Raw genomic sequence first — 26,985 nt, 5'->3', positions numbered from 1 at the left:
ACCATACGTATTTGCTAGAGTTGAAATTCAAACCCAAATTTATATACCTCTACTCCCAAGCTTTAAGCCTTCATCGAAGACCTCATCTTATATCTACTGAAAAACAAACACTTGAATAACTATACCCAGTAGTTCAAACTTCTGTCTAGGAACTGATATGTCTTTATCATTAATCTATTAAACTAACTTTGGAAAAACAAAGTACAGGTTTTTAATCATTAACTGAATTTTGGCCTTTTCAATTGGAAGTTGTAGTAGCTTTCAGATGACTACCACACTCCAGAAAGACATTCCCAGAATATTGGTTTTCTCTGCTCAAAATACCACCACCACTGGGTAAGAGAAAAAAAAAACCCACACAAATAATCTGTGTTAAGACTACATAATTTGACTAATTTCCCTATTCAACAGTAAACACATGGTATTGGCATTCAGTAAATATTTATACTGTTGTCAGTAGGAATAACAACCATCCCTGGTTGTTTAGGTATCGTTAGAATTTTTTTTTTTCATTTCTCCTCCATATTGAAAGGAATGTTCACTCTTATTTTGTTCTCTTAATTCCCCTTCTAATTAGTGTTTTTCCTCTACTTACGACAGCAAACCATTGAGACTTTACCCCATAAGTTTAATAATATGACAGAATTTTAAGATACACAGACTATGAGTATAGAAGGAAATCATGCTTCACGTGTGACTTCTTTCCCAATTACCCATTTCTGGTTGTCACCCAGCATTCCTGGGTGTCAGTCTGATACTTTTTGTTCCATGGGTATACAGTCTCTCTATAATGTGAAACATTCATGGCATGGAAGCAAAAGTAGTAAGACCGAAAAGTGTCTGTGGCACACCCTGATCTTTTAGAAGATCCAGTGAAGATACCACGTGGGCCTAGGTGCCACCTAATCTAGTTATTCAGATGGGTTTATGCTAAACACTTTCTTTTTTTTTAATTCTTTTTTTTAACGTTTATTTATTTTTGAGACAGAGACAGAGCATGAATGGGGGAGGGGCAGAGAGAGGGAGACACAGAATCCGAAGCAGGCTCCAGGCTCTGAGCCATCAGCCCAGAGCCCAACGTGGGGCTCGAACTCACAGACCGCGAGATCGTGACCTGAGTTGAAGTCGGGCGCTTAACCGACTGAGCCACCCAGGCGCCCCTAAACACTTTCTTAAATTTATTTGTTAATTAAAAAATATGTGAAAGTGTTTAGATTTTTGTGTTTTGCTCTGTTATGTGCTTCTGCTAAGAATTAATATTTTAGAGGCCTACTAGAATAAGGTTCCATGAACTTTCTATGATAACTCATTTCTTCCTTTAAGAAAGTTTAGAGTCACAATTTTTCTTCATCTCAAACATACATTCCTCTTGCAGTGCTTTAAGACTCTTTCATCCTTATCTATGCCAACTTAATTTTCCAGTAGAATGAAAGTTCACCTCAGCCTCCATGGTGATTTTTCTATGTATAGAGGTCATTTCTTTAGCATTCATTCATGTGTTCACCCACCTTTCAGTATTTATTGAGCTCTTAATATCTTCCAAGCTTTTTTTTTTTTTACCAGCCTTTAACTACAAATTGAGAAGAAATTTTATTTCGTTTTTTAAAAGTTTATTTATTTTTGAGAGAGAGAGAGAGAGAAAGTAGGGGAAGAATGCAGAGAGATTGAGAATCCAAAGCAGGGCTCAAACTCAATCTGTGAGATCATGACCTGAGCTGAAATCAAGAGTTGGATGTTTAAGCAACTGAGCCACCCAGGTACCCCAAGTAATTTTATTTCTTAAAATATGAATAAAATATGATAGTTAAAATACAAAATATGGGGGTGCCTGTGTGGCTCAGTCGGTTAAGTAGCCGACTTCAGATCAGGTCATGCCCCGCGTCGGGCTCTGTGCTGACAGCTCAGAGCCTGGGGCCTGCTTCAGATTCTGTGTCTCCCTCTCTCTCTGCCCCTCTCCTACTCATGCTCTGTCTCTCTCTGTCTCAAAAATAAATAAAACATTAAAATAAAATAAAATACATACAATACAATACAATACAATACAATACAATACAATAAATGAAGTCCAGGAATAAAAGAATACTTGGATTTTTTATTATCTTAACAAAGTATTCAGCTCCTTGGTTGATCAAAGTATCTTTTCACATCATCAACTGCTACAATTTAAAATATATTCAAAGCCTAGCAATTACAATAAAAGCTTCAGAGTGTTAGTCAGATCTTAACTATAGAGAACAAACTGAGGGTTGATGGAGGGAGGTGGGCAGGGGATAGGCTATGGATATTAAGGACATACCTGTTGTGTTAAGTAAGCACTGGGAGTTATATGTAAGTGATAAATCACTAAATTCTACTTCTGAAACTAATATTATACTACATGCTAGCTAGAATTTAAATAAAAACTTGAAACATTAAAACAGAATGTCAGAGCATAGAATACTTGGTAAGTAATTTGAGGCATTTATTCAAATAACTTCCCTTAAGTTTCTCGAAAGGTGGTGTCTGCTATTTGTTTTCAGTGTGTCATTTTTTAGCATGTGGTTTTTAGACATGTTTCCAACATGTCATTTTGAGGGGTGGGTGGGACTAAGAGGTGAACACAGCCAGAACCACAGTGACTTTATTTTACAATTCAAAGTCTGGAATTTTGCCCAAATTTTTTTTAAAAACAATCCTATTATTTCAGGTGGAACCACCCCTGCACAATGGGAAGATATTACAGGAACTACGCCATTAACATTTGTCAATGAATGTGTTTCCTTTACAACCAATGTGTCTGCCAGGTATGGTTATGCAGCCCAGAAAAGCCCACTATGATATTGCCCCTCCCCATTGTCTTTTGTTTTTAGTTTCTTACATCCTTTAAAAGTACATCTTTTTGGTTTGCTTTTAAAGATCATCTGCATTTTCAGATTTTAAACCAGACCTGCCAGCAAATATAATAGTGATGATATAATAACAAAGGACAAGCAGTCAAATTAAAATCTAAGAAAAATAAGTGATTGTCGGCTTTGACTGTATGACCTTGACTTTGGTTTTAGCAGCCACCACTGATTTTTCCAGTCCTAAAGGTCTTAGGAAAGACAAATTTCCTGCTGTCAAAAAATAGCCTGAACTACTTTTTCCAACAGAGTAATAAAAACACAAAGCCGGCCATGGCTGGCTTCAGTGGTTTAGAGGTTTCAGTGACCCTTATGCCTTCTAACACATTTACCCATTACCCATGTCTTATCCATTTACATATCACACGTCTTTTAAAAGCTGAAGCTATCTAATTTTATGTCATGCACACAAGAGTCAGTTTATTTAGTTCCCATTTGCATTGGGATCAGTGGATTGCTAAGCATTTTCCCATTTATTTAATTTGACAACTACAACAACTGTGTGACTTAAATAGAACAAGAGGTATTGTGTCCATTTTACTGATGAGAAAACTAAAGTTGAGAGTGGTTAAAACTTAAATTTCTATTTAGTGGAGAAACGAAAAAATAGAAATTCATGAATAGCTCAGTAACAGTGCACAGCAATACCTGGGTTTGATGGCCCATGTTTATAGTCTCAGCCACTCAGGTTCAGCTACTGAGTCTCGAGCTCTCTGTCAGTATGCTCTGCCACTCAGGCATCTATACTCTAATGCAAGACAATGGCAAGTTTTGAATGAGAGGTCCACCAGAGTTACTAAAGAATTCAGCAGAGAGTGTTTGCATTGGGATGTAGAGGATGTCCAAGAAGAGGTAACTCATGAGACATGTAGGAACCCAATAAGCAGATTGGGAAAGTGGAAAAGAGAGTAACATGAGCAAAGATGCCAAGATAGAATGCAAAAGCGTCCTGAGGGGTTGCAACAATGATCCAGGTAATCTATAATTCAGAAGTAATGCTGGGTTGTGCATTGTTTATAGAAGGCCTTGTGGGATAGACTAAGCAGTTGGTATTGTAAGTGTATTTAATGGTTACACTTAAGTATGGTTACACTTAAAAATGGTTAAAATGGTAAATTTTCCGTTATATATATTTTACCAAAGCCAGTAAAAAAAGAAAAGAGATGGATCAAGAACTTGAAGAAAAGAGAGGCCAAGACGATAGGGAAATCTCAGGAATGTTGAAAGATTATGGGAAATGAGCCAAGAGGAGGAAGGTGATCATTGTTGAGGAAACGTTTCAGAGCAAGAGGATGTGGAACAACCTTTGAAAGTGTATACATAGCAGATTGGGAAAATGTCCATCAATGACCTCTTTTTCAGTGAAGTTGTCTTTCTTAGGGCCTCAGATGAGGGGCGGGGGGGGGGGTGGTGCTCAAGCTTTGCTAAAAGCTTAGCAAAGTTAGTATGCTGAATAAAATGATATCCGAGGAGAAAGTTGCCAGGCAATGTCACAGACTTAGTTGGGGTTAGAACTCATAAATTGGTGACAAGCAAATAATTTCTTCTATGAATTATACTCAATATTTAAAAGTTCTGGAGCAAAAGCAAATTGTTTAAAATGGTTTTACCAACCTTGGTGTCTGGAGAGGTTACTGGAAAAGAATGATGAACAAAAGCTGTGTAGATATTATTGAAAAGAGTTTCAGGAAACGAAACAAAGAATAGGAAAGGGAATCAAGGAAATAGAAATTCTTATTCAGTGCGATCCTTGTCATAATGTCCGATACTGAATTCACATGCTAGCAGATTCTAAAGTGCTGAGATAGAGTTGAGAAGATTGAATACTCAGAAGAGTCTCTATGGAAGAAAATCACAAATACTGCATTTGATAGCTGATTTTAAACACCTGATCTTTCTCTCTTCTCCTGAACTCCCTTGCTCCTTCCCATCTTTCTGCCTTTCCTTTCACTTTCTTTCTTTCCTTTTAGTTTCTCTTATCATCTCCCTCTTCACTCCCTTCTTTTTCCAAGAAACATTTAGTGACTGTTTTGATCACAGTGAAGGGATTGTTGTTGTTGTTGCTGTTGTTGTTTTTCAACTGCTGTACTTTAAATTTCAAATAACTTACCTTATTTCCTTTTGTAGGTTCTGGCTGATAGATTGTCGGCAAATCCAGGAATCTGTTACCTTTGCATCACAAGTGTATAGAGAAATTATCTGTGTACCATATATGGCCAAATTTGTTGTGTTTGCCAAGTCACATGACCCCATTGAAGCCAGGTTGAGATGTTTCTGCATGACTGATGATAAGGTGGATAAGACCCTTGAACAACAAGAAAATTTTGCTGAGGTGGCCAGAAGCAGGGATGTAGAGGTACTGTATTTACAAAAATAATTTGTATTGACATGGTGTTTATACCCTTACTAATATATTATATTTAAAATAGTATTTAATAAATAGAGCTATAAAAAAAAAGACCAATCCACATTTTGATCAGTTAGAAGGTCGAGGTCCAAAATCAGCCATTCTTAACCTGTTTGGGTATAGGGACAGTCTCAGTGTGTATAAGTAGATAAAAGGACTCTGTTGAAGATTATTTTGGGAAAAATTATGAGTTATTGGTAAAGTATATAACTGACTGTAATAGTTTAGATGTCTTTATCTTTCCTTGTTGTTTCCTATTATTGTTTAATAGTAAAGAAAGCCGTTGGGAAGTATATCCTTTGTGTAAATGTGAAAGTACCATATCCAGGACTTTTCTACATTACTTTTTCTTATTTTGGGTTTTTTTTTTTTACCAGTGGGCCTTTGGATTTTGAAGTCAAGTAACCTGATTCATTATGATGTCAAAAATTACCCAGTCAGAAATTCAAATGTGGGACTTAAAGAGATATTGGTTTTGGAGGGGTAACATGAAACTATTAGAAATGAAAACATTAAAACTGCCACCATGCATTTGAAGATTCCTGTAATTCCTATACCAGTAAGAAGAGGAAGGGGGTACTAGCACATGCTTTGTCACCGATAAGACAAAAATGTCAGTCAGCAATTTAAAGATTATATATGTGTATTTTAAGAATTTTCATGGTCCAAGTAGATCACCACTTTTTTTACGTAAATAACACGTGATAATTACAGCTATTATACTCTCTGTTATTTTTCTCTGTTTTCATCAGGTACTAGAAGGAAAACCAATCTATGTGGATTGTTTTGGCAACCTGGTGCCATTAACCAAGAGTGGCCAACATCATATATTCAGTTTTTTTGCCTTTAAAGAAAACCGACTTCCTCTCTTTGTCAAGGTAATATATACATGAAATTTTGCAATGCCTTTTATTTAAGATCAAGTAAGGATTTGATTTCCTTTAGGAGGAGATAATATTTGCTTTTCAATGATTTCCAGTAATTTTTTTAAACCATATCTATGAAACTTTAAAGTCCTCTAAAACCAAACACTTTTGTTTTTGAGGTTCAAATTCATAAGGCTGAGAATTAGGACGGATAGCCAATTCGTTATTTAGAAAAACTGGCCATTTTTTCCCAAATTTTGAAAGAAGTCTCTTTCTTCTTTTTTACTATATTTCTTTTAAATATTTATGCTTAATTTTTAAAGATGTATGAATATCATTAATGTGGAGACCAAAAGAGTTCTAAGTGACAATATTTTGTAATAGAGGCTCTCAAAGGACCCAGGGTCTCACTTAATCTAGTAAGAAATTATCCCAGATAGAGCTGTGAATTGGATATATTTTCAAAAATTCATCCAGCAAACGTTTATGGAGACACTTCAGTACACCATGAATCTGTTGTCTCTGTTTAAGTTGCGTTTAAGAACATTAATCCAAGTTTGGAATTTGGCCTTAATGGACACACATTTCATTCTAGAGTCCAATTATAAAGAGGGACAAAAATGTGTGATGGAGAGATTCATGAAATTAAAAGGAAGTAATAATTCTGTTATCTATTTCTCCAGTCACTCATTTTTTTCTTATTTCTCAGTGTATTTCACTGTTCTAGAAGTCCTAATAATGTTCAATTCCCACAAGATAGAAGCTGGTCTCCATCAGTTTTTATTACACTGACTTTAGACTACTAATTCCAAACAGTTTGTCAGCAGTGAGTTATTTTAATCCCTTATTATTTTCCAAGTATATATCGGTATACCTCTTTTAACTTTTTAAAAAATCTATTAAGCTTTCCCCAAATCTCCTCTGAGTCTTTTGTTGTGCCATTTCTGGTTTGGTTGTTTTGCCTGCTTAAAGATAAGTTCTGTAGATCATCACGTTAAGCTATAACTGCCGGGTGGTAATGGATCCATTTAACACAAATGGGTGTATAACTAAGCTAATACTTGGTATTGTTGATGTGCAAAATCATTCTATAAACAACCAAATACAGAAATGAGCAAAGGACTTAGACATTTCTCCAAAGAAGTTATATGGATGGCCAATAAGCATATGAAAAGATGCTCAACAGCTTAATGAAATTCAAATTGAAACCACAATGAGATACCACTTTGTACCCATTAGGTTTGCCATTGTTAAAAAATGAAATAACTAACAAATGTTGGCAAGGATGTGGAGAAATTGGAACCTTGATTATTGCTGGTGGGAATACAAAATGATGTAGCCACTGTGGAAAACAGTTTGATGATTACTCAAAAATTTAAACATAGATTAGCATATGGTCCAGCAATTCAACTTCTAGGTGTATACCCAAGAGAACTGAAAGCAGGGACTCAAACAGTCACTTGCACAGCAGTGTTCATAAGAGCATTATTCATAACAGCCAAAAGGTGGAAACATCCCAAATATCCATTGACAGGTGAATGGATAAATGAAATACGGTATATACATACAAAGGAATATTATTCACCCTTAATAAGGAATGAAATTCTGATATAAGCTATAGCATGGAGGAACCTCGAGGATATATCCTAAGTGAAATTAGCCAGACACAAGGGGACAAATATTCAATGTTTCCACTTACATGAGGTACCTAGAGTGGTCACATGCATAGAGTCAGAAAACAGGATAGTAGTTGCCAGGGGAGGGAGGCAAGGGAGGAATGGGAAGCTATTGTTTAATGCAAACAGGGTTTCAGTTTGTGAAGATGAAAAAGTTCCAAAGATGAATGGGGGTAATGGTTGGACAACCACGTGAATGTATTTAATGCCACTAAAAACTGTGTGTGTAAAAATGGTTGAAATGATAAGTTTTATATTATGTATATTTTAACACAATTTTTTTAAAGAATGAAACTTTGATATATGTTGCAATATGATTGAACCTTGAAAATATCATGCTAGGTAAAATAACCTAGAATCAAAAGGATAACTCTATCCTTTGTATTGTATAACTGTCTATTCAAGGTACCTGGAAGAGGCAAAGTGATAGAGACAGAAAGTAGAATAGAGGTGACTGAGGGCAGGCAAGAGGAGAATGGGGAGTTCTTGCTTAATGGGTACAGAGTTTCTGTTTGGGATCATGGAAAATTCTGCATAGTAGTGATGATTGCACAAGTTTGTGAATGTGCTTAATGCCACTAAATTGAACACTTAAAAATGGTAAGTGTAAAAATGGACGTGGTAAATTTTATGTTATGTATATCTTACAGCAATTTTTTAAAAGCCGAATGATTTTTTTAAAGTTATTCTAAATGATAATAGCAAAAGAAAGGAACACCTCTAAATCCTTGGCATTATCAATGAATTTATTTCTTCCTGATTCTTTTGAGTATCCTCTAATTAAAATAAATTATATACATCATATCTGGGTGAAGCATGTATGCCTTTTTCCTTCAAGGTACGTGATACGACTCAGGAACCTTGCGGGCGACTATCATTTATGAAAGAGCCCAAATCCACAAGAGGCCTGGTGCATCAAGCTATTTGCAACTTAAACATCACCCTGCCAATTTATACAAAGGTATTGTCAAATCTGCTCTAGTGCACTTCAGTCTGTATAGGATTTAATTTTCAAATCCTTTAAAATAAATAAAAGCAAAAGCGTTGAATGCAAGCACATATAACAGTCATTTTTAAAAGATGTTTATTTATTTTGAGGGTTGGGGGGGTGGAGAGAGAGAGAGAGAGAGAGAGAGAGAGAGAGAGAGAGAGAGAATATGAATGAATGAAAGAATTCTAAGCAGCCTCCACGCTCAGTGTGGAGCCAGACACAGGACTCGATCTCACAACTGTGAGATCACAACCTGAACTGAAATCAAGAGTAGGACATTTAACTGACTGAGCCGCCCAGGCACCCCGCCAGATACTACTTTCTATTTAAACCTCTCACCATTACAGAATTCCTTGCTTACTCTGATCAAGTTGAAAATGACAACCTAATGAATTAAATGTCGGGGATAACTTTATTTGATTACTTAGAACAATTTTAACCAGTATCTTTTCCATAGAAAGCTCGCATGTGGCAGCCTATAGGGGGCTGCAGCAGGTCGTCAGAGTGTGTACTAGAGGTTGGGGTGGAGGGTGAGTAGTGGCAGGTGAGACTTGGAGGAGAAGTAGAAATACATTTAAAACCCTAAATCTTGACTCCACAAAAAAAGCATTTTCTACACTTCTTTTTAACCCATGATGGTCTATTTTTCTTAACCAGTTGTTCTTATAAATAGAGATGAGTCACATAGAGAAAAGCTCATAGCATCATGTTTTAATATTGCAAATTCTGATTCTGTGATAAAAACGAAACATTATCTGTATATGTAAACTTACATGTTACTCCAGTAATTAGAACAGAGCAATAGGTGTATCCATCCAAATGAGCATAATCTAATCTCACTCCAGTTGATGCGAAATGTACTTTCGGTTTATAGATTTGTAAGTCACTGAAACAGAATGCCATATAAGAACCTTAACAACATATATACTGCTGTGCAGTCCACCTGCGTGACATATAAAGATGAATGAACTTTGTCTCCGATTTCAGTGAGCTTCAATGTGCGATGAAAGAAAGAATTTCCTGTATTGTTACACTGTATTTCTAAGTCAGTGCATATTATTAATGCTGTGATGGTCCAGGACAGCTTTCCATTTAGCAGCTCAAAGCAAAAAGGAAAATAATGCCAACATTGTACACTTCAGATATACTTTAGAATTTAGTAGTTCCTTATTATAATAGAACTTCTAAATATTTCCTGTATATTCAAAATATATTCACCGTATGTTTTTTTGTGGCTTTTAAGATTTTCAGCCAGCGTCTGTAATGACTGGGATATTCATCATCATTTCTGTAGACATGGGCATCAGATCCACTAAATGTCAAGCCTTAAGGCTGCTAGTAACCTAGTATCTGAAATGAATATATTTATAATTTTAGTTCCTTTGACTAATAAATTAGCATATAATGTTGGTTCTTTTGCCTCTTCAATCTACAGACTTTGGCATTTAAATCAATCCTTTTTTAAATTTTTGTGCCTGTCTTCTATAAGCTCTTAGAAAAAAAAAAAGTATGCTGTCTGTATGCTTGCCTGTTGATGTTTGTTGGCAACATATTAAATCTTTTCTTTTCTTCTAAATACTGTCTACTCTTTCTGCTCTTTTTTCTATCTTGCATGGCATCTTGGGGCGGCAAGGAATCAGAGTCAGATCAAGAACAGGAGGAAGAGGTAATTATATGACACTGTTGCTTGTTGATGGCTGTATTTGCTCTAACCATTAAGAAGAACATGTAGTTAACCTGTGTTCTAAGAAGGGTTATACAGTTGTTAGTAATTGAAGGGTCACGGCCTTTCTTAACCTCTCTGAGCCTCTGTTTTCTCATCTCATCTCGTAGACTCAATTCAAAGAATAGTAAAGCATTCCCCTGTAAATTGTTACCCTGTCTCTGTGCAGTAATATATGTTTCCCTACCAACTACTGAAGGTCAGAGTATTATTTCATTTCTCAAAGGTTGATCTGGAGATGTCTGGGGGTCAAAACTTGTTTTTAATGCTACTGAGACATTATTTGCCTTTTATTTCCCATATCTCCACAAGCTGTGGAGGAGTCTTCCGGGGGACTGCATTACATATGATGAATATCCTCACTCTGACTCTGGCATATTGCTTGTGTATATTTGGGTTCTAGCATTTTCTCAGTTTTAATGTATGAAACAGATATTTACTTGTGTATATCAAACATAAACAGAAGTTCTTCAAGGTTCTCAGTCCCTTTTTAGGAGTGTAAAGGAGCCTTAGGACCACAAAGTTTGAGAACCACTGAGACCAGAAACTATAAGTTTTGAGTGTATAGCTCAACCATTAGCCTATAATATTATAATGCAGATCTCTACTAATAATGAGCATTTCTCATGAAATAGATTCTTTATTAAGTGCTCCACATACCTCATAAGCACTAATGTCTCACAATTGCCCTGTGAGGGCTATGCTGTCATATCATAGATTCTGTATCATAGGTGAAGAAAGCGAGTCTTAGAGAGGTTACCTTGAATAAAGAACCATTTGAATTAGACCTCTTCAGGCACATGTGTGTTTGTTTTCCTTCTAAAGATTTGAAGGTGCCCAAACATTATCATAGAAATGAAAGAAATCATTGGGAAATACCTTCTCCTTTCCTATTTACATGCTGGTTCCTGTTTCTAAGATAGACAAATGCAGTTGTTAATAATTGCACATAAATGTTTTCAATAATACTAGTTTTATATTTTTAATGTTAGTCTGATGGATTTTGAATGCAAAAACATAAAGAAAAATATAATAAATACCCTTGTACTCACCAGCCCAAAATGTAAGGCCTTGTCAGTGCAGAGGATCCCCCTGAATTCACTTTTCCTCCTACTCTGGCAGTGGAGCAGGACAAGAGGGGTGATTATAGACTCATGGTTCCACCGTGTGTAACCATATACATACTACACTGCAACAAGACTGACGTCATCCTTTCCTTCAACTGGAGAGTCACTCTTTTGGCTCACATATTCTGTTTCCCTCCTGCACTTGGTGCTTCTATCACCAGAGCTGTTCAAAATGGTACCTACACACCTTCTTAGAAGAGCAATGCAGTTTTAAAGCCATGTTTTTTTAACGTTTATTTGGGAGAGAGAGAGAGAGCGCGCCCAAGTGGGGGAGGGGCAGAGAGAGAGAGGGAGACACAGCATCTGAAGCAGGTTCCAGGCTCAGCTCAACTCCGGGCTGATGGCTCAGAGCCTGACGTGGGGCTTGACCCCACAAACTGTGAGATCGTGACCTGAGCCGAAGTCGGACATTTAACCGACTGAGCCACCCAGGTGACCCTCAAACCATTTTTGCTGTGTTTAAGTGAGTTTCTTGTGTTAGGTTTATGATTACTCTATTGAGTATTCTCAGGAGCTGTTCAGGGCAGTAGATCCAGTTTCCTGGAACCTTTTCAGGGTTTGGAATTTTGGCTTGTAATTAATGATACTGAAACTACTTCCGTAGAATGTATTACCTGGCATGCTCTTTGTTCTTTCCTTCTTTTTCACAACTAAATTGACACTGTCTAACCCCTATTTTGCACTTTTCCTGGCCTTTCACCTAATAAATATGTATTTCTAACATCAAACACACCCTGGATCACATCTTCCTAGGAACGGCATGTTAAAAAGCACTTTCCACCTATAGCGCCTAGAAAGGAGATTTGTTTTTTCAAAGTTATGATAAGAATCCAGGAGACTCTCAGGAAGAACTGTAGCAAATTACTCTGACCTTCCTCTGGTTTATGGTGTCTCCCCATGGCTGTGATTATCAATAGGAGCTTACTTGCACATCAGGGGCTGTGAAACAAGACGCAATTTGTAACCATTCAATTTGTGTATCTTTTCTTTCAGATCGATATGACATCAGAAAAAAGTAAGATTTTAAATAAAATTGAATTTGTTTGAAAGCTGGCTACAATAAAGAGAAGCATGAATTAAGATGCAAGCTAGTTGCCATTACTAACCACTATAATTATTATATTTTTATATTGTCCTTATTAATCATTAATGTATATTTAGAAAAGCAGCTTGGCCAGTTAAATTACAAAAATATCTTAATGAGCTAATTAGCAGTAAAATGCAATTATTATTCATCTAAGCATTCACTTTCTTTTGATACCCCTGTTAACCCTGCTACTGCTGTTATGCTTGTTTAGAAACCCACCCTACCGTTTTTGTCCATTTGTTAGCATAACATTGTCATCTCATTTTTTTTTTTTTAAGCACTGACATGACAGTATCACTTTTTATATCAAGCAACACTGACTTGGGCAGAGGGCTCATTATTTTTGTAGGCTACACCTGCAAAAGTGATACTGTCTTAATAGTTCTCAGCTAAAGCTAACCCTCCCCCCACCCCCACCACCTAGCACCTCTTACTGTGGTGAAGTGTAACTGACTTCTTTAGGGCTGAGGTCTAACAGACTTTTGTGAAAACTTTCTGGGGAAGAAAAAAAAAGAACCAAGAATGCAAAGATCAAAAACTCCTGGATGAAATTATTAATCACAACAGTGTGCCATTATAGGGCTAAGTTTAAATGATGGTGCAAATCCCAAACATAATTTAGTACAGACACAACTGGTTTTCACAGACCTTAAGAGAGCTGTCTTAGAACTCGTTTCCGGTTTGTAGCAATCCATTAACAGTTTAGTGTTTTGGCCTGTTTCTGGCTTCTTGTGTGGAAAAAGTTGAATTTTTCAGGTTTCTTTTTTGTTTTTATGCCCCAAATGGTATAGGGAAAAAAATACCAATCTTTAACGTTTATTCATTTAAAAATTCATTTTTATTCACTGTATTTCAGGGTGCTAATTCCAAAAGGAGGAAACATAGGACCGACCATGTTTAATGACCACCACATGTGGTCATCTGACCCTGTGCAATGATCTGGGGTTTTTTTGGGGTTTTTTTGATTTTGTTTTTTTTTGAAGACTTAGTACAATGTAAATTACAACTAAATTATTGGAATACTTTTGATTGAGTCTCTTTGCTCTTATATTAAATTGACATTCAGGACTAGATTATTTGAAATTCTGAATGTTTTCATTGGCTTATACTTGAATAAATTTACATCAATATAAATTATTTTAATATGTCTTTATATATGCATATTCACAGAGTATGTCTCCTCAACAAGTGCTGATTCTCTCAAGGCACTTTTATTTGTTAAAAAAGTGACATTATTATTGCATTAATTAACTCCTTTTCTTAAAAAGAGATTTTGTTTTATTATCTTGCTTTCTTCTTCAGGGCTACTAGGTTTATTTAAATGGCCTTTCTTTTGTTCCTTGAACGCTAGCTAGTAGAAGTTAAAATTTAATACACCCCCCCCCCCACTGCTCAGTCATTTAAAAAAGGAAAAAAAAGTTACTGTGTTGCTATGATGACCCAGATTCTAGGTGTTATAAATATATTTTAAAGCTTAAATATAGACTTGTGTTTGGTTTTCTTTTAGTTTAAAGACAATCATTAAATGATCTTCATCTAGGTGTAAAATAATCTCTAAAGAAGGGTTCTATTGAAGAGACACTTTCCCAATTCTTTTCAAGAGCAAATCTTAAACAAGTTTGAGTTTTCCTTTTTTGCTGTGAATGGGTGCAGGTCCCCACTACCTATACCTCAAATATAAGACACTCAGCACCTTGGGTACAGACTTGTGTGGAATTAAATACGCTTCACCACAGTAACGTTTTACATACTTGTTCTAATTTCCAACCCATCCTCCTGCCCGTGCATTTTAGCAAGGCCACCCTGGCCACCGGTTTTCCTCCACCTTTGCTTTGCATGGAAATAACTTGGCTTACATAAACTGTGCGTGTGTCCTGTGTGACTGTCTCTGATTTGGATTGCCATGCATCACATTTTAACTTTGGACTCACATATATGTTTAATCACAGTTGTTGTTTGGTTGTTTTCTTGTTTTTCCTTTCCTTTCCTTTTTTCCCTCCTTGGTCTGTCCGTTATGTGTCTAAACCAGGAGGTTGCTCCAAGGAAAGGACCATGCCTCTTAGCACCAGACCATTTGTTTCATTGTTAGGTGTGAATTTCCCTTAGATGAAATGCCGGTTTGCAGCTGATTCAGACATGTTCAATATAGTCATTGTATAATGGCAGAACAAAACATACTGAATTCCTTATTTTTTATATGATTAAAAAACACATATACATCATTAGAAGGCATTCTGAGTTTGCTACTACTGGCTTTCTCCTAGAGGAAATCAACTTTCTGCAATTTCTAATGCTTTTTTCCTTTTTTTCCCATGTTTATATTTTTTTCAACATTGATCTGTAACATCTGAACAATCTTGAGATACCTCTGTGTAATTTCACTGCGTTCGTTCTTTGTTGTGATCTGTGATGGTGTGTGTGTGTGTGTGTGTGTGTGTGTGTGTGTGTGTGTGTATGTCTGTCTTGGCTATTTGTTACAGCTTTATTGTATGTGTGAATGTGCTACAAGTGAGAAAATTAAGCAAGTTATTTCCTGCTCATTTTTCCTTTTCAGTTTTTTTTTTTCCGTTAGCCTTGCTTTGCTTTTGTATCCTGAGACCTTGTGGCTCCACCATTCCCAGCCCATTTTGTTGTCCCTCCCGCCACAACAGGAAAAGACACTGTGTTGTTTCAGTCCTGATTACATTTGCCAATATATTTTTTGATTTCCATTTTACTTTCAATGTTTTTCATTCACATCAAAGATGATGAGACAGAATCTACAGAAACATCTGTCCTGAAAAGTCATCTGGTTAATGAAGTTCCTGTCCTAGCCAGTCCGGACTTGCTCTCTGAAGTTTCTGAGATGAAACAAGATTTGATCAAAATGACCGCCATCTTGACCACAGATGTATCTGATAGGGCAGGTTCTATCAAAGTGAAGGAGCTGGTGAAGGCTGCTGAGGAAGAGCCAGGAGAGCCTTTTGAAATTGTTGAAAGAGTTAAAGAGGACTTAGAGAAAGTGAATGAAATCCTGAGAAGTGGAACCTGCACGAGAGATGAAGGCAGTGTGCCGAGGTCTCAGTCGGAGAAAGAATTAGTGGAAGAGGAATGGGTAATTGTCAGTGATGAGGAAATAGAGGAGGCTAGGCTAAAAGCACCCTTAGAAATCACCGAATACCCATGTGTAGAAGTTAGGATAGATAAAGAGGGTGACGTAAACGTAGAGAAAGACTCAACTGGGCTAGTGAACTACCTTACTGAGGATCTAAAGTCGTATGTGTCTCCTCATGAAAAGAAACAGCAGACAGCTCAAGAGATAGCAGGGGAGAAATGTGAGACCCTGGCTGTGGGCAGGAGCTCTGAAAATGAAGGGAAAGATGCACCCCCAGGTGAGACACAGAGTGCACAGAAACAACACAAACCAAGCCTGGGCATAAAGAAGCCAGTGAGAAGGAAATTAAAAGAAAAACAGAAACAAAAAGAGGAAAGCGTACAAGGTAGTACAGAAAAAAGTGAACTTAAAAAATGTAGTTCCGAAGAGTCATTAGATGAAGACACCGGTTTAGCCCCTGAGCCTCTTCCCACCGTAAAGGCCACTTCACCTTTGATAGAAGAGACTCCCATTGGTTCCATAAAGGACAAAGTAAAGGCCCTTCAGAAACGAGTGGAAGATGAACAAAAAGGTCGAAGCAAGTTGCCTGTCCGCGTCAAAGGCAAAGAGGATGTGCCAAAAAAGATAACCCACAGGACACATCCAGCTGTATCACCCTCTCCGAAGTCAGAGAGGCATGGACCAGCATCACCCTCTTCTAAAACAGAAAGACACTCTTCTCTTTCCGCCTCTACAAAAACTGAAAGGCATCCTGCAATATCACCATCAAGTAAAACTGAGAAACACTCCCCTGTGTCTCCCTCTGCAAAAACTGAAAGGCACTCACCTGTGTCATCAAGTAAAACTGAGAAACACTCCCCTGTGTCACCCTCGACAAAAACTGAAAGACACTCCCCTGTGTCATCTACAAAAACAGAGAGACACCCACCTGTTTCACCTTCAGGTAAAATGGACAAACGCCCACCTGTATCGCCTTCTGGGAGAACAGAGAAACATGCCCCAGTATCACCCGGGAGAACAGAAAAACGCTTGCCTGTATCACCAGCTGGAAGAATGGAAAAGCATCCACCTGTATCAACCTCTGGGAAAACTGAGAAACACTTGCCTGTGTCGCCTTCTGGGAAAACAGAAAAGCAACCACCTGTATCCCCCACCTCAAAAACAGAAAGAATCGAGGAGACCATGTCTGTTCGGGAGTTGATGAAGGCTTTCCAGTCAGGTCAGGACCCATCTAAACATAAGACTGGACTCTTTGAGCACAAATCCGCAAAACAAAAGCAGCCACAAGAAAAAGGCAAAGTTCGGGTAGAAAAAGAAAAGGGGCAGATGCCAACCCAGAGAGAAACACAGAAAACGGAGAGTCACACAATCAAACGAGGTCAGAGATTTGTGGTAACGGGAGTTACCGAATCCAAAAGAGCGGTCCGTGCTTCCTCCATAGGGCTTAAGAGAGAAGAGGTAGCTGTAGAGAAGGAGAAAGTTCTTGGCCACAAAACACCTGAACCTGTTCAGTCAGCACCAGAAGAAGAAAGCCATAAAGAGAGCGAAGTCCCCAAAGAAAAGCTGGCAGATGAACAGGGAGACCTGGATCTCCAGATCAGCCCAGACAGGAAGACCTCCACTGACTTTTCTGATGTCATTAAGCAAGAATTGGAAGACAATGACAAATACCAACAGTTCCGAATGAGTGAGGAGACTGAAGAAGTACAGCTTCACCTAGACCAAGTGCTCACTAGTCCTTTCAACACAACATTTCCACTAGATTACATGAAAGATGAATTTCTTCCAGCTCTGTCTTTACAAAGTGGTGCTTTGGATGGCAGTTCTGAGAGCCTAAAGCCTGAAGGGGTGGCAGGTTCTCCATGTGGCAGCCTGATGGAAGGGACCCCTCAGATTAGTTCAGAAGAAAGCTACAAGCATGAGGGCCTAGCAGAGACCCCTGAGACAAGCCCAGAAAGCCTTTCTTTCTCACCAAAGAAAAATGAGGAGCAAATTGGGGAAATAAGCGAACCTACCAAGTTAGAAGCACCAACAGAAATTCGTTCTGAAAAAGAACATCCCTCAATAAAAGACACTACTGATGGTTCTGAAGAGCAAGGTGCTCTAGTCACTGAAGGCACAGAGCCCTCAGCTGAGTGTTTGCTGAAGGAGACCACCCTAGAGCCTTCCAAAGACACATGCCCCAAACAAGAAGATGATTCCCTTGGCAGCTGTAGTGTGTTAGCAAAAGAAACACCCAAAGAATTGCCTGAGGAAGCATCCTCTGATGAGGGTCAACTTAAATATGGTGGTTCAGCCCACAAGACACAAACTGATACTGAAGCTCAGAAATCCACAACCACCAAGCCCTCAGATGAGACCAAGTCCTCTCCACTGCCTGATGCTTCTGTAAAGACAGGCACAGGGGCTGAATCAAAGCCCCAGGGAGTAGCTAGAAGTCCCCAAGGGTTAGAACTTGCACTCCCTAGCCGAGATAGTGAGGTCCTCAGCCCTGGTGCTGATGAATCATTTGCAGTGAGCCACAGAGACTCCCTGGAAGCCAGCCCTGTGCTAGAGGATAACTCCTCACACAAAACTCCAGATTCTCTGGAGCCAAGTCCTCTGAAAGAATCCCCTTGCCGTGACTCTCTTGAAAGCAGTCCTGTGGAACCAAAGATGAAGGCTGGAGTTCTCCCAAGTCACTTTCCTCTTCCTGCAGCAGTAGCCAAAACAGAAATCTTCACGGAAGTGGCCTCGATGCGGTCCCGGCTGCTCCGAGACCCAGACGGCAGTGCTGAAGATGACAGTCTTGAGCAGACATCACTGGTAGAGAGCTCAGGGAAGAGCCCTCTTTCTCCTGACACCCCCAGCTCTGAAGAAATTAGCTATGAGGTTACACCCAAAGCCACAGATACAAGCACACCCAAACCAGCTGTAATTCATGAATGTGCAGAGGAGGATGACTTGGAAAATGGGGAGAAAAAGAGATTTACACCTGAAGAGGAAATGTTTAAAATGGTAACCAAAATCAAAACGTTTGATGAACTTGAACAAGAAGCAAAGCAGAAAAGGGACTACAGAAAAGAACCCAAGCAAGAAGAATCTTCTTCATCCTCTGACCCAGATGCTGACTGTTTAGCAGGTGTGGATGAACCAAAACGTATGGAGAGTGTAGAGGATGAAAACAATGTCCCTGTGGTAGTAACATCAGAGAGCAGAAAGGCTTCTTCCTCCTCAGAAAGTGAACCTGAGTTGGCACAGCTGAAACAAGGTGCTGACTCAGGCCTCATACCAGAGCCAGTTATTCGAGTGCAGCCTCCTTCCCCACTTCCATCCAGCATAGACTCCAATTCTAGTCCTGAAGAAGTACAGTTTCAGCCTATTGTTTCCAAACAATACACTTTCAAGATGAATGAAGATACTCAGGAAGAATCAGGTAAATCAGAGGAAGAAAAAGATCATGAACCCCACATTCCTGAGGACAGTCATACCATTTCTTCCAGTGGCCCAGATACATCTTATGATGATCTGAACAGATGTGCTGATCAACCAGAAGTCTGTGATGGCCATGAGTGTGAGGCTGGGAGTCCTAGTGGCTCAGTAACTCCTGTATCTTCAGGTCTCCGCAGCCCCACTGGGGGAGAAATCAATGAGCAGCTAGTTATCCATAAAGAACCATTACCTCTCCAAGACACTGATGACAAAAACACAGAAGAAGAAGAAGAGCTTAATGTTTCTAGAGTGGAATCTCTACAAGTAGATTGCCCCAGTGAAAGCTCTTCATCTTTGTCCTCTTTTCCTCATTGTCCAGCATCTGAAGGAAAAGAATTAGATGAAGACATCGCCTCTCCATCTTCTTCAAAAATGGAAGACACCAAAACTGACCAAGAATTTGAGAACTCACCAAAGGACTATTCCACTCAAGACTCGTCGATTACTACTCAAACAGATAAATTGTCCATGGATGTTCCTGTGTCTGACCCAGCTGAGACTGATGATATCTACGATCCTCAAATAATAAGCCCTTATGAAAATGTTCCTTCCCAATCTTTTTTCTCCAGTGAAGAAAGCAAAACCCAAACAGATGCAGGACACACAAGTTTTCACTCTTCTGAAGTGTATTCTGTTCCCATCAAATCCTCTGTCGAAGATGTAGTGGTAACAAGCTCCTCCAGTGGAACTATTTCAAGTGAAGAATCTAATTTTGAGAACCAAAATATGGAAAAAGAATCCAAACAAGAAAGCACCTTGTGGGAACCTCAATCAGAGAAAGGCCCCTCATCTTTAGAGCCTTCTATACCAAATACAGCAGCAGTCGTTGGTGAACAAATTAGCAAAGTCATCATCACAAAAACCGATGTGGATTCTGATTCCTGGAGTGAAATCCGTGAGGATGATGAAGCCTTTGAAGCTCGAGTGAAAGAGGAAGAGCAGAAGATATTTGGTTTGATGGTAGACAGACAGTCACAGGGCACCACCCCTGACACCACTCCTGCAAGGACCCCAACTGAAGAGGGGACTCCAACCAGTGAGCAAAATCCATTTCTCTTTCAGGAAGGAAAATTGTTTGAGATGACCCGAAGTGGTGCCATTGATATGACCAAAAGGTCCTATGCAGATGAAAGTTTTCACTTTTTCCAAATTGGGCAAGAATCCAGGGAAGAGACTCTCTCTGAAGACATGAAAGAAGGGAGTCCTGCGGCTGAGCCCCCACAACGGGAGACATCAGCTGAGTCACTAGCTCTCTCAGAATCAAAAGAAACAGTGAGTGATGAAGCAGACTTACTTCCAGATGACCTGAGTGAGGAAGTAGAGGAAATACCTGCTTCAGATGCTCAACTTAACTCCCACATGGGGAATTCAGCCTCCACTGAAATATCAACAGAAGAGGCTCCTTCTGTAGGAGCTGAGGACCTCCCCACCATGCATATGGGGGATATGCCTCCTAAGTCCAGTGTGAAACATACATCGTGCCCTGACTCCCCTGAACCAGTCATACAAGTTCAGTTAGATTTTGCCACAGTTACTAGGTCTGTATATTCAGATCGGGATGATGACTCTCCTGATTCTTCCCCCGAGGAACAGAAATCAGTCATTGAAATCCCTACTGCACCCATGGAGAATGTGCCTTCTACTGAAAGCAAATCCAAAATTCCTGTAAGGACTATACCCACATCAGCCACAGAGCCTCCATCTGTGGAGTATGAGAATTCCCTTTCTGAAGATTTTTTACCCAGCCTGGATGAGGAAAGTAAAGAGGATGAAACGAAACCAAAGTCTAAAATCCCCGTGAAAGCACCTGTCCAAAGAGTAGAGCAGCAGCTTTCGCATCTAGATTCATCTCTCCAGAAAACAGTGGCTCCTCAGGGTCAGGACATGACAAGCAGAGCACCAGATAGTAGAAGCAAATCTGAATCTGATGCCAGTCCTTTGGACTCAAAGACCAAATGTCCAGTAAAAACTAAAAGTTACACTGAGGCAGAAACAGAAAGCAGAGAGAGGGCAGAGGAGCTTGAGTTAGAATCAGAAGAGGGGGCCGCAAGACCAAAGATATTTACATCCCGATTGCCAGTTAAGAGCAAAAGCAACACATCTTCCTGCAAGGGGGCTGTGAGCCCCACAAAAGAAAGTAAGGAGCATTTCTTTGACCTTTACAGGAACTCCATAGAATTCTTTGAGGAGATTAGTGACGAGGCTTCAAAGTTAGTAGATAGACTTACCCAGTCAGAAAGGGAACAAGAATTAGTTTCAGATGATGAAAGTAGTAGTGCCCTGGAAGTTTCAGTAATTGAAAATCTGCCACCTGTTGAGAACGAGCATTCAATTCCTGAGGACATCTTTGACACAAGGCCCATTTGGGATGAGTCCATTGAGACTCTGATTGAACGCATCCCTGATGAAAATGGCCATGACCATGCTGAAGGTATTTGCCAGCCACTGGGATTCCCTGTGCTACGCATGTCATAAATTTTATATAGTTTTTTTGTATATCTTTTATTTGGTGATTTGTGTCTCATTTTCTTTAAGCTTTCTGTAGTGGTTACTGCGTTTGTGTAAGCCCTTTGTGTTTTGTGCTTTCTCTGTGTACTTTTGTCTATGAAAACAATCTCAAGATTGAGTAATGAGAATGCTTATGGAAAACATAAACATGATAAACAGGCAATGGTGACCTTGCCTTTCTCGAGCCGCTGCACGTAAGGCCATGCAAGCTTTGAGTTTTGTTGCTCTGAAGTCCCAGGCTTAGCCTCAAATTAAGCACTTTGGCTTTTGCACATGAATATATTGGGGTTTGTTTCATATGGTAAGGATTCGTTGCTTTTTCTTCTTACCCTTAAATACTTTAAAATAATCTGTACTTAATAATTCTATAATCATTAGGAAGCCATTTGCCCAAGAAGATTTCACATTACCCTGAAATTCCAGTTGTTGTGGATCTGTTTTTGATTCAAAAGGTTGGATTTCAGATACCATTGGTAAACACTTTAAGCAAACAAATATAAGGTAAAAATGTACTTTTTGTTTTAGTAGTAGGTGAATGAAGAATCTACTCTTATCAGGTAAAGCAGACAACAAAAACTCAAACTTTGCATGATTTAAGTGACTGTGAGAGAGGATGATGGCCCTTTGAATTATAAAAAAGGAAACCATTGATGGCTTTGAGAAGTAGCCTCTGGTCTTCCAGTATCTCTACAATAAAGACTATTATTCTTATGTTTGTGTTATGAGAAAATGTCATGATGCCTAAAACGCTGCCCGTTAATTAATTGAGGTTAAAAAATGAATGGGAAAATTACAATTTGTGGAAGTACTATATATATAGCTTACTTAGTAGTAAGCAGACAAAAATTTCACACAAAAGACATAGGTACCTGTTGAAACAACAGACACACATACATGTGCTTTTATCTTCCCTTCTTCCAAGGTCACCAGGACCAAGGAAGATGTTGTTTCTGGCCACACTGAAAAAACACAGGATGGCCTGATTAACCCATGATCTGTGTCTCTTATGAATCTTGGATGTGATTTCTTTCAGACATGACCTGGAAGCGATCTATGCTACCACAGGCAATAGTGGAGGTCCTAACTAGTTACTCCACTTCTGCATCCCATTTATGATTTTTCTGTTGTTTGATGAACAAGATGATTGTCTTCCAGTGGGCAGTATCTTCTTAGATAATTTAAAAAGAAAGTGCTAAAATTAATTACTAGAAATCATTGACTTCTATAATATGTCCAGTGGCTAGTCTTGATTAAAGAGATATGGAAGCAGTTGGTTTTCATGATTTATAATTACATTTATTCCCCATTCCATTCCAGAAATCAGGCAAACACATAACTTAAAATGATTTAAAATATGATAGCTAATTTGTGCTGTTATCAAATATTTGGACAAGTGACTTCCTTTTTTGGATGATCAGTACTATGGTTGCTCTCCTGTCATAGACAACCTTTGGCCATTCTGTTTTTGACCTTCTGTAGATCAACAGGATGAGCAGGAACGGATCGAGGAAAGGCTGGCTTATATTGCTGATCACCTCGGCTTCAGCTGGACAGGTAAAATGAGTGTGACACACTTTTTCACCAAAATTTGCTTCACTTAAATAACAGTGGCATCAGCCATGTGTTGTTAACAATGAACAAATTGTGTGTTTTGTTTCTTTCCTTGAGGAAGACCATGTGGAATAGTGAAAAGAATAATAAACTATGAACTAGAAAATCCAGGCTCTGCATTAACTCACTGTGTGAACCAGGGCAGGCCTTTTATTATCTCTGGAATTTAGAAAAATACTTTCTTTTTTGTTTATTTCAAGTTTTTATTTAAATTCTAGTTAACATATAGTGTAATATTGGTTTCAAGAGTAGAACTTAGTGATTAATCGTTTACATACAACACCCAGTGTTCATCACAAGTGCCCTCCTTAATGCTCATCGTCCATTTAGCCCATCCCCTCAGCCACCTCCCCTCCAGCAACCTTCAGTTCTCTAGAGTTAAGAGTCTCTTATGGTTTGCTTCCCTCTCTTTTTTTCTTCCCCTTCTCCTACGCTCATCTGTTTTGTTCCTTAAACTCTACATATGAGTGAAATCATATGGTATTCGTCTTTCTCTGACAGACTTGTTTGCTTAGTATAGTATACTCTAGCTCCATCCACGCCATTGCAAATGGTATACACACACCACAACTTTATCCATTCATCAGTCGATGGACATGTCGACTAGTTGCATAATTTGCCTATTGTTGCTAATGCTGTTGTAAACATCAGGGTGAATGTGCTCCTTTGAATCAGCATTTTTGTATCCTTTGGATAAATACCTAATAGTGCAATTGCTGGGTCATAGGGTACTTCTATTTGTAACTTTTTGAGGAACTTCCATATCGTTTTCCAGAGTGGCTGCACCAGTTTGCATTCTCACCAACAGTGTAAGAGGGTTCTCCTTTCTCCACATTCTCCTCAACATCTGTTGTTTCCTGTGTTATTAATTTTAGCCATTCTGACAGATGGGAAGCTTAAATTTGTATTTCTTTGATAATAAGTGACATTGAGCATCTTTTCATGTGTCTGTTAGCCATCTGTGTGTCTTCTTTGGAAAAATGTCTAGTCATGTCCTCTGCCCATTTCTTAACTGGATTATTTGTTTTTTTGGGTGTTGAGTTTGATAAGTTCTTTATAGATTTTGGATACTAATGCTTTATCAGATATTTCATTTGCAAATATCTTCTCCCATTCTGTAGGTTGCCTCTTAGTTTTGTTGATTGTTTCCTTTGCTGTGCAGAAATGATGAAGTCCCAATAATTCATTGAAAAATAGAACTTTAAATTAGGAGATTTGATAATATGCTACATGTCACCATCCTCCTTTGGGAGCTATGGATACCTAAACTTTGGGGAGATGACTGTGTTTCAAAATCATTGTGAGACGTAATTGTCATAAAATTTGGTTGGAGATGTAACCCAGGGCTCCCTATTTTAGATACCTTATATTAGATATCTCCATTGTGAACAGTACTAAAATTTGCTTTGGATGCCTGTTGAAATACATATGAGTAAGATATTTAACTAATTTTCTGAGAGATTAGCATATTTAAGCATAAAAGCTATAATGTATGTTAAATAATTTTTTAAAGGAAAGTGAATTATGGAATCAGTATGATGCATAGAATTCCGTAAAACCTTTAACAAAGGTAATTGATAACAAAACAGAAAGAATAGTCATGTCCTCACTTTTAAACATTTTAAAGCAATTGTTAATAATAATCAGATTTATTTAATTGAGCAATTTAGGGAAAGGAAGGACATCAAAATATCCATGATTGACAAATAGGTAACATTCAGAATTACTTAGTTTGTTTTTTAAATAAGTGTGTTTGTGTATAAAGCATAGTATCTGTATACTCGTTGAAAATTCAAGCCCCACAACTATACAGGATGGTATAAAATGAAAAGTAAATAAGTTTTTCACACCTACATCTGGTCTTCTAACACCATGCCTCAAAAGTAACTGCTTACACTTTCTCATGTATTCCAAAAAAATATACAATACCCACATCTATGTCTGTTATTTAAAAGTAAGCACAATTTTCCCCAGTAATATTCCTTGTAAATATTCCATCAGGGTAAACGTATCTATTCATTCTTTGAAACAGCTATTTAATTTTTACTGTATGGAAGTATCATACTTTTACCAGTGGCCTTTATTGCTGGATATTTAGGTTGTTTCCTGTTAATGACAAATATCCTAGTACATTGGTGTATTTTCATGAGTATCTCTACAGGGCACATTATTAGAAGTAGAATTGAATATCTGGATAAAGGTATTTATATTTTTAGTTTTGAAAGATATTGGCAAGCTGCCCTCCAAAGAAGACACTCATTTACACTCAGTCACTCATACCACAATGTATAAGTGTCCAAATACAGTGTTAGTGGTAGACTTTAAAGGAAAAATTTGTGGCTTTTTCCTAGGTCAGTTAATGCTTCCCAGACCTTTTATTCATGTGACATCCAATCAAAGGAGTTTAGCCAACCACCATAATATAACCACAGCCAGTATTTACCCAAGTATCCAGAAATAGGATTTATAGTACTTAAAACATTGCCTAATGATGATTAAAAGTGAGAAACAGTCTATAACTCCTATTTTTAGTAATTTATTTTTCATTATCTTGGTTAAGAGTATAGGCCTGTATGAATGGTCTCTTCTGCATTTTGGAATTAATTGAGCCTGAATTGTACATATTTGTATCAACAGTTGTCTCAAACTTAGTGATTCCACAATGAAAGTTATCGATTCTATATCCAGTTTTAATAAAATCCACAATTAGTGCTAGAAGAACAAAGACCTATTGAGAGTCACTTCTAATACATAGGGGAGAAAATGAACCCTATTACAGCAATACAAAGAATACATCACTTACAAAATCACAAGGCAAGGTGTTAGAGACTCAAATGTTGAAGTTACTGTATTTAGAGTAATATTTTCTTGTCTAGAATTAGCAAGAGAACTGGATTTCACTGAGGAGCAAATTCATCAAATTCGAATTGAGAATCCTAACTCCCTCCAAGACCAGAGTCATGCGCTATTGAAGTACTGGCTGGAAAGGGATGGGAAACATGCTACCGGTAGGTGGGAAACTGTATGTAAAAAGCATTAGGCTAAAGGTTGGGGTATATGTCTTATTCAACAAGCCCTCTCTTGCAAATTCAGTAAAATAATAACAAATGCCATCAATCTGAAGTGCTACTGTAAGCAAATGAGAACAAGCTATGATATTTCTAAAATATGCATGTTGCATAAAAATTCTTATATTCCCATGAACAATGTCAGCGGAAACACTGGCTGCTAACAGGAACATTATGAAAGTCCTAAAATTTTCTAAATATTGAGACTGGACGCAGTTACTTTATTTGTCATCATTTTATTGGTAGTATATTACCTTTACTCCTAAATAACTTACATGACAGAAAGATGTCAGGTAGATATTCTTTATAATGATTTATGTATAATATTCTGACCACATCAAATAAAATGAGAAGTGATAAAGACCATTACTTCCTCTCATTCTTCAGCTAAATTTGCTACTTCCTCTAACGCCTCTCTGAAGATCTACCTACAGACCTCCCTTATAAACATCCAGTCTACATTTATCTTTCCTT

At 38.1% G+C, this 26,985-nt stretch overlaps 1 protein-coding gene across 25 annotated transcripts in view; it reads left to right on the top strand.

The window, feature by feature from the left end:
- The window catches only part of ANK2 (ankyrin 2), a 108,790-nt gene that overhangs the window by 63,917 nt on the left and 17,888 nt on the right, over positions 1 to 26,985 (top strand). For 20 of the 25 annotated variants that reach the window (XM_040475480.1, XM_040475465.1, XM_040475439.1 and 17 more), the window contains 9 exons: positions 2,687 to 2,783; positions 5,010 to 5,238; positions 6,042 to 6,167; positions 8,670 to 8,792; positions 10,456 to 10,488; positions 12,666 to 12,687; positions 15,504 to 21,755; positions 23,312 to 23,386; positions 26,320 to 26,451. In XM_040475480.1, coding sequence (XP_040331414.1) covers positions 2,687 to 2,783; positions 5,010 to 5,238; positions 6,042 to 6,167; positions 8,670 to 8,792; positions 10,456 to 10,488; positions 12,666 to 12,687; positions 15,504 to 21,755; positions 23,312 to 23,386; positions 26,320 to 26,451 — 7,089 coding nt within the window. The remainder of the gene's footprint in view (positions 1 to 2,686; positions 2,784 to 5,009; positions 5,239 to 6,041; positions 6,168 to 8,669; positions 8,793 to 10,455; positions 10,489 to 12,665; positions 12,688 to 15,503; positions 21,756 to 23,311; positions 23,387 to 26,319; positions 26,452 to 26,985) is intronic. The other 5 variants (XM_040475597.1, XM_040475592.1, XM_040475586.1 and 2 more) reach the window with 2 other exon arrangements.

This window comes from Herpailurus yagouaroundi, unplaced genomic scaffold (assembly GCF_014898765.1).
Source record: "Herpailurus yagouaroundi ecotype Mexico unplaced genomic scaffold, PumYag 28, whole genome shotgun sequence".
NCBI lineage: Eukaryota > Metazoa > Chordata > Mammalia > Carnivora > Felidae > Herpailurus > Herpailurus yagouaroundi.
The sequence above is the reverse complement of the archived record's forward strand: the minus strand, read 5'-3'. Positions and strand labels throughout refer to the sequence as shown.